The 13,780-nt window shown below is 33.1% G+C and overlaps 1 protein-coding gene across 2 annotated transcripts; it reads right to left on the reverse strand.

Moving 5' to 3' along the window:
• Positions 1 to 1,092: 1,092 nt before the first annotated feature.
• LOC120091936 (thioredoxin-like protein Clot) lies at positions 1,093 to 5,066 on the reverse strand. 2 transcript variants are annotated; one of them, XM_090306799.1, is made up of 2 exons: positions 4,712 to 5,066; positions 1,093 to 1,528 (listed from the first exon to the last, which is right to left on the reverse strand). In XM_090306799.1, exons 1-2 carry the CDS (start codon positions 4,854 to 4,856, stop codon positions 1,272 to 1,274), a joined length of 402 nt encoding a protein of 133 aa, XP_090162925.1. In that variant the 5' UTR covers positions 4,857 to 5,066; the 3' UTR covers positions 1,093 to 1,271. The 2 variants fall into 2 exon arrangements, with proteins under 2 accessions (XP_090162925.1, XP_038906035.1); XM_039050107.2 differs by lacking the exon at positions 1,093 to 1,528 and adding an exon at positions 2,167 to 4,097 and having other exon boundaries at positions 4,712 to 4,986.
• Between the last annotated feature and the right edge of the window lie 8,714 nt (positions 5,067 to 13,780).

Here is a 13,780-nt window from a genome sequence, read left to right on the forward strand (position 1 = left end):
GTCCAATGTATTCCAATACAATAGTTTCCATTGCAAATCCTATACATTGTTCTCATCTTAATTACTTTTTGAAATATCGAGATCATGTATTCACCATAATTTAACAATTCATAAAATTGAATACATAGACTCAACAAGTAATTTTAAGGTTTTAGAGTCTTTTTTTTTAAAAAAAAATTATTTTGGTTAGTAAATTTGTTTATCTTTGTAAGTTGAATGTAATTTGTAAACGAACTGAAAGTCATATTTCTATTATGTAAATCATCGTGGGTTGATCAAATGTTACATAAAAAATATGAATTTATAAAAGGCCTTGAAGGAATGAGCTCAATCCATGGTGGTCTCCTCTCTAAGATTTAACATCTTACAAGATTCCTTGATACCTAAACATATTATCCCAAGTGAGTTATCACATAAGATTAGTCGACGGATGCAGAAGTTAACTTTGATATTTTATTTTGTGCATGCAGATCGAAAAAGAAAGGAATATATTGTTAGTTAGTCATGGTTACAACTAACATCTTTTCAATAAATAATTAAAAAAAAAAAAAAAAAAAGATGAAAGAGTGTCGATCACTGAAAATGTATATATGTTCAGACATTTAATGTCAAGTACAAATTTCATAACGAGTTAAACTTGTATTAGAATTGCCGTAACAACATTTACGGCATTATTCATATAACTTGACATAGGAGTTGTGCAACAATTAATTTTGTGACCAATGTTAAAAATGATGTGAATGATAGCTTTTGAGTTGAAATAAATAGTGATAATAATCTTAGTTTGAATTGTAACTTCAAAGTTCAAAAGTTCAAGTCTAGAGACTTAATTGAAACATACCGTAAATCCAAAATCTAACACTAATGTATTAGAAAAATTGGAGAATATTAAGAACTAAGAAGTGGTTCAACAAAGCTACAAGACTTCGTTAAGAAACTTATGGAAAATTATCCGGAATAATAGTTTACCTCCTAACGGCAAGCAAGAATCTCCTGTCCACCATCACATTTTTTTACAACTAGAAGAGATGAATTCAAAAGGGAAGAAAGAGAGTTTTTCCTTCTGTTTTTTCCAGAGTAAATGGCTATGGCTGTCAAATTATAACAGTGTTGATACTCTTCATTAGCTTTTATGTATGAGATAACTATATAATCGTCAACCAATCAAACATAGATATCACACAAAAGTTCCTCAAGAACAGTAAAAGATAATGCATATTATGGGGAAGGTACTTCCCACATGTCTTAACGAACAGACAATAACGTAACAATTATTTACCACCAATAAGGGCATCAATTTTGTTCTCCACATGAGCTTCATGGTCTTCAAGGCGACCACTGATTTTATCGTTCTCCTCCCATCGGACCAGGGTTGGAACTCCGGTAAGCTTGAACCTAGAATCCACTCTCCATGGATGCTGGGGATTCCTCCATGTTGGTCTATCTCCAACATAGGCTCTCAAAAGTGCGATATCATCTGATGCTGTTTCCAGTTTTTTGTAGATAACTGGTTCAGTTCTCACACAATCTAACACAAAAACCAAACAGTTAACATCTCTTTTAGAGAATTGATGATTGCATCCTGTACTCACAAGCACTAGTACAATATGAGAATTCTTAATTGACTAGATGAAGTAGACTCAAATTGTGAAAGAAAGGAATATCCCACATATACTACCCAAATTAACAATAACTACTTGGCTTGAGAAAAACTCCGTGTCTTTCCAGATGAGGAAAAGTACTACCAAACCTTTCTCACATCTACTACTTTTTTATTTCTCAGTTGGTAGATGTAAATTGAATCCTCCATTTTCTAGTTATAGTTTACCCAATCTCATGATTAGTTGGAATTTGTGTGTGTGTGTGTGTGTCCACTAGATAGGATTTTTCCTCTTGTAATTTCATTCATCAATGAAAGTTTATGTTTTCTATAAACAAAAAAGAACCTATTAGACAAAATTGAAAACTTAGGAGTCCTATCAGACACAAATATGAAAGTTCAGAAGCCAAACTTGTAATTTAACCTAAAAAAAATTATAAGTTTCATTGATCTCTGTGATCCATGATTGGTAGTTAAATGATGCTGCAACAACGTTTTCGCATGGCCGTATGGTATGGTGGGGAGGGGTTGGGTGGAGAGTAGGGGGAATATCACAGATTCATGTCACTACCTTTAAGCTTTCAAGATATTAAACAAATAAAAGAAACTAACAAATAGCCTTTGCTGAAATATACTTAAGGACATAGGCTATTGCATAAAGTATATGGAGAGAATGACCACATAAATGCTGTGAAACAAGATCCTTAGGCTCGAGGGCATCCGACAGTTTGTAAATGCCACTTTTTGAAGTGCTGACATGCTTCTTCCATTAAATGGCTAAATACGTGCAAATCTACACCAACCTATACGTCTCTTAGTACCCTAAGCCTAGGTGATGAACAATGATCTAATATACACGGAAATACAAGTGGGTGTGATCAACTTGTCTAAACACATCCTGATCCTACTATTTTCCAGAAAAGTCATGCTAACTATGCAGGCAACCGCATGTTTTACTCATGTAATCTTTATTTCTTACAGCATTGTAATCAACCTAGAACAAATCAGAACCAACGGAGCCACTTTCGACGGTTCTCAGCTCTACTGTTTTGAGGAGTTATGCTGATTCTATCTGCACTATCAACAAGCCACCTGCTGAAATCTGGTGAAGAAACTAGTCCTTCCAAAGCCTTTTTAGTTGAGTCCTTGGTGAACTTTTCCCACTCTTCCTTTGAAAATTTTCTCCTTTCAGGTGTGGAATGGAAGGTTGAAGGATATACATCACCACGTTTAGAAGAACTGCAGGACTGAAGCGAGAAGTTTCTGTATTGAGAGCTATAGAACCTGGGGTCTTCATAAAGCGGGGGAGTCTTCAACATGCATTCATCGTCAGGATCTTCTAAACGTGGCATATCAGAAATATGAGATCTCCTCTTCAGTGTTTTCTTTGGAGATTTGAATAAATTCTTATATAGGCGACGAAGAAATCTGAACTTAAAGATCTTCCTCAGCATTGATGAAGCCACTATTCCACATATTAAAACTCCTGTTGACAGCAAGGGATCCAAGGAACACTGAAGAATAAGAAGAGTAGCCACAATTCGAATGGACCATGTGACGAAAAGTGATGTACTTGTATCAATTGATCCATCTTTGTCAAGGACAAATTTGTGGACTACCCAAAAGCCCAACCAAGCTCCAATCAGAAAAATAAAAGCAAGCAGAAATGCTGCTAGAGGATTATACATGTCCTCACTTATACCCATTTCCAAAAGTATTTGATGTAATAATCCAGGTATGTAACGGAGGAAAAAGGATCCCAGACCAACAGCGGATGCGTATAGAAAAATTGCAAGTGAGCTCTTCCGACCAGTAGGAAGAAGCTTCATCCCCTGAAAAAGGATCATTAACACTACAAGGAGAATTCCAATTGCCATAGCACTGCCATAATAGAATACCAACGACTTGCTCAGTATGGAAGCTGAACTCATCAACACCATGCCCAAGATTAAAAAGATTATGCGATATAGAAAGAATTCTTCTTCAATTGATACTTCAAAACTTTCCAAGGATAACCCAGATGTTCTAATATCTAAAAGCTTGTGGTCAAACGGTGACATGGATTGAACCCAAGAACCTTTGGCAACTTTCTGCCACTGACTTTGAGGGCACATTCCCATCCCAAGTGACATATTCCTGTGAAAACAAACCTCAACATTTGGTATCCGAGAACTTGAATTTCTCATTGAAACCTTCACTTTCACTGTGTGTGCAACCTTCCTAAGATTTTTAAACCTCGGCAATCCTTGGATGTATACTCTTTCACAAACCACCACAGTTCCAGGCCTGGAACCAGGAGAACTTTTTACAGGGAAGCCACCAGATAGTTGTATAGTCGTGGATTTGGAGACAACAAGACGAAGCTCCTCAGGGTCAGAAGTAGAGTAGGCTGAAGCGAAGAACACTGCAAGAAATAGAAGGCAAGTAGAAGCTCGAAACAGCGTTGAATGGACCATGCTTTTTGTGGTTCGAAGGACAGAACTGAAGCTCTCTTTTTCTTGACGAAGCAGAAAAGTAGGACGGTTAGTTTGTACATGCCACTTAAGACCAAATGAACAAAATAAGCATTCTTAGTGATGTTTCCATCTGGACTTTGCATCATACATGTAAAGTTCAAAGTGGGAACTAGAAATGATCTAAGAAATCCCAAACTACAAAAATTTCATACTCTTGGAGACTCTATCCTTAAACCTAAGAATCTCATAACTCAAATACAGAACCCATTTTGTCTAGATTAATTTCTTCAATTAATTAATTCCGACTTCAAATATTCTTCATTGCATGGGAAGAAAAATATAATTTCACAGATAGACTGTTGGGCATATAGTCATGACATTATCCCCCTTCAAATGATTGGGAAAACTTGAGGAATTCAAACAAATTTTACAATCATTTACTCAATATTGAAAGGGAAAACATGAGCAATCGCAATGAGGAGTAATGGCAGAACCAGAATCAGAACAAATTTCCATTTAAAAAAACCGCAAGAAAACAGCAATAGCGTAACATTTACGATAATCATTTTCCTCTCGAGATGGGTAATCACAGAATCCCAAAATTTCTTCAGAAGTAGCAGGAAAAGCGGGGGAAAAACAAAGACGTTGAACATACCAGGACACCAGCTGAGAGAAGTGGAAGGGTCTTTGTCGGCCAAGAAGAGGATCAAATTAGCTTTATAGTTTGGCAGTTCTGATCGGAATTTTTCAAATACAGCATTGAAGTCGGAGACGGTGGCGTCTACTACCTTCACCGGCATTTTTTTCTTCTCAGATTGCGAAGAATTACTGTTCAAAGCACGATTGTGAGATAGCAGAGTGTGAATTTGGTGGGAAATTGAGCGAAATGCCCAATGAGATAAGTTTTTAGGGCAAAGATAAAAAATCAATATCTATATTTTCTTTACTTTACTTTTTTTTTCCTTTAGTTTTCAATTTGGTAATTCATTAATTTTTTCCTTTCATGTTCATCAAACCAAATTATAATATTTTTCCTTCGAGGTACAAATATCAATATGTACTCTACAGAAAAATTAGAAGGATGTTGTCCTTTTAGAAACTATTTAAAAAAATATTATTATTTTTAAATTATTTATAAAAATATTGTTGTTTTTTTTTTTTAAATAAGTCAAGGGTTGAAAATTCAACCTACATAGATCGAATTTTGAACCCTCGACCTTCCCCTTTCGTATTTTTGTACGTCGAACTTTGAATCCTCGACCTTGCCCTAACATTATTATTGAGTCTGTTCAATTATCATTCCGGAGACCTTCCTCATAATTATTTGATGTGGAGAGAACGAAAGACCTTTCTCATAACACTCATAATTATTTGATGTGTTAAAAATAATTTTGTATTGGGAGAGAACGAAAGAGGGAAGAGTAAGAGAGAGAGCGAGATATTGAGAGAGAGCGAGATCTGAGAAAGCGAGATTTTGAGAGAGAGCGAGAGTTTCCAGTTTTTTTCTTTTTAACTTGGGAGTTTCCAGCTTGATATGTTATTCTTTCTAATCCATTCATTGGTGCATATCTGGCACGAAGCTTCTTAACTTGGGAGTTTCCAGATTTTTTCTTTTTTGGTCTGATTTTTTTTTGGAAACTTTATGAAGGGTATTTTTTTCATCTCAAGTGATTTGACGTGGAGAGAACGAAAAACCTTCCTCATAACACTCATAATTATTTAATATGTTATAAATAATTTTGTATTGGGAGAGAACGAAAGATGGAAGAGTAAGAGAGAGCGAGATTTTGAGAGAAAGCGAGAGTTTGAAAGAGCGAGATCCTGAGAACGAGAGCGAGAGTGAGATATCCGTATAAATTTCCCTTTTTTTTCCTTTATTTAATTCCCCATTCCACCTTCTTCTTTCTTTCTTTTTTTTTTAATTTTTTATTTTATAAAAATAGTTTCTAAAAATATTTTATTATTATTTATAATTTAAAAAGAAAAAAGAAAAAAAAAACTACATCGAAATCTTGGTACCAAATGTACAAAAGGAATTCAAGATCATTATTGTAAAATCTTTTAAACTTATTGACCACACTACGGTGATTAAAATTTCTGTTCTTTATATCAATTAGTCTTATTTATAGATTTGCATGTGAAGGTTTTGAGTGTTGATTTGATTTATTATGTTCCCAAATTATTATCTAAAATATGTAAATTTGAATATTGAAGTTTTTTTTACCTAACTTTTTAGATTTAGACTATCTGATATTATTATTTATGTCAGTGACATTTAAAAGCTTCTATATCAAAATATTTACTATTCATAATATATAAAAAGAATAAATTAAAAAAGTAATATCTCATAAAAATAAAAATATATATTTTAAATATCTCATTTATATAAAAATAATTACAAAAATCAATGTGTCCCACAAGGCGGACGTCGTCAATTTTGAGCTGGTTGTCGTCGTCGACTTCGAACTTGAGGTTGCTCGGATTCTTCTTGATGTTGCTCTGGTACCTCTGCAGGCGCTTCATAATATAAATATTCATTATACTCTCCACGACCCCGGCCATGTCCATGCACGTATGAAGACGAAGGACCAGCCTTTGAGTCATAATGTCCTGAACCAAATGCTGGCATCATCATCATCGGACTAACATAATCAGTTTGACTCTCCGTCCGTATCATAGGGGGCAACTCTTCCACATTATGTGCAACCTCATCAAACTCATCCTCTTCCCGAACAGGTCCTCTACGTCTAGGAGCTGGTGGAGGAACAATAGGTATATCGTACATATAATGAATTTCCTCCATATAGCTTTGGTTGTCACTACATATAGCAAGAACCTGGTTCGGATCATTCGCAACCTCACGGAGTCTACGGTTGTTCGATCTCTGTGAATTATAAAACAATTAGATAATATTTCAAATAAAATAAAATTAAAAATAATTAGATAATATTCATTTACCAGATGACCCACAGCTACTCCTGGACGAGTGACGTAGCGCCTTGTGATATTATTATACCAATGAATATATTCTAGAGTGACATCTGTATCAAATTGTTCAAGAGAAACCCCCATTGCAATAAATCTTGCACGATAGTGCCATCGCACTACCAAATATGCAACTTTTTCAGACCAATCTTCAGTTCTTAGGTCAATATCATGCCGTACGGGTTCAATATTACAAGGCGATGGGACATCCTGCTGAAAACCGAATTGTCTCATTACCTTGTCAGGAAGATGTCACTCACCAATGTGAAAACATATGAGATGACTCATCGTCCACCATATGTTTTGACCATTCGTACAAAAATTAGGAAAGTATGCATAATAATTTTGTACGGCTCCTAAATAACCTGAAACAAAAAATATTATATTAGAGAATATTAAAGACAAATACAATAAAAATGTGTCTAAAATAATCAATTAGGTTCCGTGTAATATACCTGTTCAGGTTGAAGCAGATCAAACATGTATCTATACTGGCTGACTATATGTGTGGTTGTCCTAGTCACACAAAATTTATCTCTCCACCTAAATTTTTAAATTGATAATTTAGAATTTAAATTAACTAGATCAGTGATATAAAAATTAAATTGAATTAAAACAACATACCGAGAACCGTAGACTCGTCCAACTAACTGAGCGTCATTAACATGTAGCTATGGAGCCATTGTTGGAAATCGCTCCCAAGCCCATAGTTGCAAAAGTATGAGAGGCTCAGCTATCTCTCGAACCTCAGGTCTTGTTGCTTTGCATAGTTGTCTATACAACCATGCCAAGCATACTCCACCCCACGAATACCGCCCCGCATCATGGAGGTTAGCTAACAGTGGCAAGAACATCAAGTGAACAAAATGGCTTGATTTATCTGAAAACAGACTTCTACCCATCATTTGTAGTATATATACTCGCGCATATCTTATGACGATTTCCTCATCTGCAGCATCTGTGAGCTGACGAAATTGTGTTTCTAACCATATTAAACTTAACCTCGATCCTTTAATCTTATCGGAAGGTGGGGTCGCACCAAGATACAGTTGACAAACTTCTAACCAGTCATCGTACATCACTCCGGTGACTGGCTTACCGTCAACAAATAACCCCAACAACACTTTTATGTCTTGTAGAGCGATAGTGCACTCTTCAACAGACATATGGAATGTATGCATCTTGGGCCTCCATCTCTCGACCAAGGCTGTGATCAGATGCCAGTCCAACTGAATAAATACTAATCTAGCAACCCCATAGAATCCAAATGTGCGTAGTAGCGGTAGTATTCGAGGGTGAAGCGGGATAGTGCGCTGGAGAACTGCCTCTCGATACCTGCAAGATATTTCTCCAGTAGTACGATCTCACCATACAACAGATGATTGATGAATGGGTTGGTCATACAAAACATTAGGATCAACAGGTCCTGGGTTTAAAGCCATGATCTGAAAAAAAAAAATGTTTATTTCTCAATTAAAAAATATTTGTTTCTCAATTAGAAGAATAATGTATAACTTAATTCAAAGAATAATATACAACTTAATTAGAAGAATAATGTACAACTTAATTAGAAGAATAATGTACAATTTAATTAGAAGAATAATGTACAACTTAATTAGAAGAATAATATACAACTTAAGTAGAAGAATAATGTACAAGACAAGTTAATTAAAAGTTATGTACAAGTTAATTAAAAGAATAATGTACAAGTTAATTAAAATAATAATATACAACTTAATTAAAATAATAATGTACAACTTAATTAAAATAATAATGTACAATTTAATTAAAAGAATAATGTACAACTTTATAATATAAAAAAATTGAATATACAATATGAGAGAGCAAGATTGAGAGAGCGAGATGTTCAGCGAGATACTCTCAATCTCGCTCTCTCCTACAATCTCTGAGAATGGAAGCTCCAATGGAAGTAATATAAAAACCCATCTTTGAGAATCAATCTTTCGCCATTTTATTCGATCATTGAATTTATCTTAGTCGTTGCCTACTAAGAGAATTTATCATTATTTTCTCAGAATTTTAGTTATTTTGTTTGTATGTAAATCTTGTTAGATGAAAGTCCATTCTTAAGCGTAGTAACTTGCATAACTAAACCTTTGTTTTTAGTTTAATTATATAAAAGATGGAAGTTTGAACATTTTACCTTACAGATATGTAACATCTTGAGTTAATTCAATGTGTACTAATTAATGATAACATAGCATCCATTAATGATAGTTCTTATGGTTAAATTAATTAAAACCTTTTAACAACGTATATATGAGAAATGTTGAGGATATGGGATGATTGCATAGGATTAATTAGACTAAGCTTATCCCGATTGTGTAAAGAGCATTAGTCATGGCCGTTCTCTCCTTCAATCTCGCTCTCTCCTACAATCTCGCTTTCAATCTCACTCTCTCAGTCTCGCTCTCTCCTACAATCTCGCTTTCAATCTTGCTCTCTCAATCTCGCTCTCTCTTACAATTTGCTTCACCAACTTATCTTCCTTGTTGAGGGTTGAAGTTTCGACTTATGTATGTCAAGACTATACAAAATTAGCGAGATTTTCTTCTAGAGCGAGATCCTCATCACAAAATTAGCGAGATTTCCATGTATGTCGAAACTTCACGACAACCCTAAAGTGTTTCTTTGTTTGTCGAAACTTCAACCCTCGACAATCCTAATTTACGTATTGTTTCCAAGTTTTTGTTTGTTTGTCGAGTTCTCAACATTCGACCTCTACATTAGCCGAATCCTCAACCCTTGACTTCTAGCCTCGAACTCCCAAAACAACAATATTTCTCTAATAAGTTTCAAAACAACAATATTTCTCTAATAAGTTTTAAAAACAACAATATTAATATTAAAGGTCCTGTACTCTACCGTCTCTCTTTTTTTAGAGAAAATATTTTAAAAGATAAAATTGTTAAAAATATTTATAATTAATAGTAAAATATCATTGATAGACAGTGATAGATAGCGATAATCGTCCATCTATGGTGATATTTTGGTGTTATTTATAAATAATTTGATTCATTTTCCTATATTTGAAAACAACATTTTTCTAAATTTGTATAGCTTTGAAATGTTTCTTAGAAAATGAAAAATAATAAATAGGTTACTATTACTCGATATTTATGTTTCCAAATAACAAAGGGTTAAATCCAGGTTTGAAAATTTCAAGAAAATTAGTCTCGTTTAGTAATTATTTTGTTTTTTGTTTTTTATTTTTTAAAATTAAATCTATTTTCTTCCTATTTTTTTACCGGGATTTGCATATTTTTTTAAAGTACAATAGTTGAATTCTTAACCAAATTCCAAAAACAAAAACGAGTTTTTAAAAACTACTTTTTTTAGTTTTCAAATTTTGACTTGTTTTTTAAACTATTGATAAAAAGTAGATAATAAATGAAGAAATTTGAAAGTGAAAATAATCTCCATAGGCTTAATTTTCAAAAACAAAAAACTAAAAACCATATTGTTACTAAATAGGGTCATGATTTAAAATTTTGTGATTTGAAATTTGAGAAGTAATTATAAGTTTTTTACTTAAAATTTTGTATTTGAATGGTAACTAAAAAAAAATGAAAGATAAAAATATTTAAATAAGTATTCTTACCCCCTATGAAGCACAGACACAGATACGACTACACGATTTGATACAGCGATTCGTCAATTTCTGAAAAACTAAGATATGAATACGTTGAATGATACATCATTTTTTATACATTATTTTAATATATATTTCTAAAAAACGAGGATACTGATACATTGAAGGTACATTTTTCTCTTGCTTAAAAAAATAGGTTGCCTAGTTTTAAATTGAAAAAGATTAGATGAATTGTTTGTCATTTTTTTTTTTAAAAAAAAGTAAGCGTAAAAGTAGATACATCAAATGTATCTGATACAGATTCTTTGTCTCACATGAAGTATCTGTGCTTCGTAGTTTACCCTTGAACCATATGAAGTCTTGGGAAATCTAACCATTTTAGTAAGAAAGTTTTTTTTTTCTTTGGGTTAAAATAGGATTTGAAATCCCTCTCAATCCTAAGGTTTGCAAAGCTCTATTTGATAACATTTTCGTTTTTATTTTCTATTTTTAAAATTTATGTTTTCTCCTAATTTTTTAATTTTGATATTTATTCTTAACCTTATTATTTAAATTGTAAATTTAGTCCCAATAATTTAGAGAAAGTTAGAATCTAGTTTCTATGGTTCATAATTAGAATTTAACCCCTATAATTTGATAGAAGCCTCATAGATAGTCCCTACATAGAATTGACATATTATTCATATAAATGGATAATATGTCATGCTTGCTCATTTGTAATTAAAATTGTCACAATCTTAACGAGTATACATTCATGTATCAATCGTCATGGACCTTAATCGTAAGGAATGAGATTTTTTTTATTGTGTTTACTACAAATTGATGTAAAGGTAATAAAAAAAAGTACATTGGTATTATTTAAGATAGGATACCGTAATGAAATATAGATGATTACCATAATGTCATTCTTATATTTCTCGTTAACTAAAACATTATAGTAAATGATGAAAAGTTAGATAAAAGGAGGGAGTGAGTCCCAACAGATTTCATAGTGGGACTTACATTTCATTACGATTACCCAAGTTAGACGAACGATTTGCACGTCAGTATCACTGTGGGCCTCCACCAGGGTTTCTTTTGGCTTCACCGTGCTCAGGCATAGTTCACCATCTTTCGAGTCCCGACAGGTATGCTCAAACTCGAACCCTTCTCACAACATTCGATATAATCAGATAGATGGATTGTATACAAGAAGTAAACATGGCCCAAAGTATGAACTTTCAAGTTCGTCCCAAGTAGGTCCTTGAACTTTAAAACGTTTCTCACATGTATGAACTTTCACTTTTAAGTCCAATAAATTCTTTGATCTATAAAAAGTTCCTAAGCTTTCAACTTTGTATCTAATATGTACTTAATCTTGTGATTTTATGTCTAAAGATTACTATCTATTAAACATTTTATAAAATTTGCAAATCTATTGAACAGAATTGGACACATTTAATGATCAATAAGATGAAATTTAATTATATGTAAAGTAGACTTGTATTTTTTTTTTTTTTAAATGTTGAATATCTCATGGACCTATTTGACACAAATTTGAAAATTCATGACCTATTTGACATATTTAAAGTTGAAGAAAATGTTTGGTGCTAAAATTCAGAGGAATATGGAGCCTTTTCTGCCAAATCTGTAAACATTAGTATTTAATGTTTGGTGCTGAAATTCATGTTCAAGAACCTTATACATTCACTACCCTCAAAAAAATTTTATCGCTCCATTATCCTAAAAAGATGAAGTTCTTCGTTGGGAAATTGAGGCACAGCCTCCTCAACGCACTGGATAAGTTGCAAAATCAGCCGCTCTGATGGGTATTTTGTAAGAAGGGGCCAAACAAAAAATGGATATTTTTTAAAATTAAATGAAAAGTGGTCTTCTACTTGGATCAGTATCGTGTGAATTTACCCATCTATCCCTGAAAATCATCCGCATGCTACTATTTATAAGTTTTCTTGATACTTGATATTCGATATTGGATGTTGGATGCTTAATGTTATATGCTCTATGTTATATACTCGCTACTCGATTCTCAATACTCGTTTCTCGATGCTCGATGCTCTACATTTAGAAGTTATGGTTATTTCACATATGGCCACCTCTAGAAATCTCTAACCATCACTGCCGACAAACCTCGACCACCCCTTCCAACCACCACCATCGTCAACTTTTGACTGTCGCCAGAAAACTCCAACAACTGTTGTTGTCCTACCCCAGCCACTACAACTGGCCGTCAACTCTCGTGTCCACTCAATACAACTAACTCTGACGACCATGATTTTAAATTATTAGTTCATAGTATTTTATAGCTATTCTTTATAATAATTTGACATCAAACTAAACAAGCTTGTATATGAAAACACTTTTGAAAATGAGTAGTCAAACACATGTGTTTTTTTATTATAAGGAATTTTTATGAAAAGTATTTAAATAAAAATAAATTTTAAAAAATAAATTTTAAAAAATAATTTTCTTCTAAGTCATTCCAAACATGAGCATCATTTTTTGTGAAGTTGGTTTACAAATACCTCTTCGTCTTCCTCTACATATTCGATAGATCCCCTATCTTTTTTTCAACAATCATCCCTTCAAAAAGGAAATGAAGGTTCCGCTAAATTTCATCCAAGCATACTTATGGTGATCTACTTGGTTTGAGAGAAACTCACGTGTCTTTTCAGATACAGAACAATACTACCATTTCTCACATCAACTACTTTTTTTTTATCCCTTAGTAGGAAAAAATTGAATCCTCCTTTGTCTAATCTCATGATCAAATTGGAGAAGTTTTACTTTTGTAATCCATTAGATAGGATTTTTCTAATGTAATTTCATCTCATCAATAAATTTTTCCGTTTTCTATAAACAAAAAAGAATCTATTAAACATAAAATTGAAATCATAGAAAGTCTAGGAAGTCTATTAGGCACAAACAAACATGAAAGTCTAATCAACCATACTTGTAATTTAAACCATACAAGTTTCCCTGACTTTTGTGATCCACAATTGGTAGTTAGATGATGCTGCAACAACATTTTCGCATGGCCATGTGGTGTTTTAAGCTTACAAGATAAAAGAAACTAACAAATAGCCTTCGCTGCAATATATTTAAGGACATAGGTTATTGCATAAAGCA

This window comes from Benincasa hispida, chromosome 11 (assembly GCF_027475165.1).
Source record: "Benincasa hispida cultivar pf3 chromosome 11, pf3_genome.v1.1, whole genome shotgun sequence".
In the NCBI taxonomy this organism is placed as follows: domain Eukaryota; kingdom Viridiplantae; phylum Streptophyta; class Magnoliopsida; order Cucurbitales; family Cucurbitaceae; genus Benincasa; species Benincasa hispida.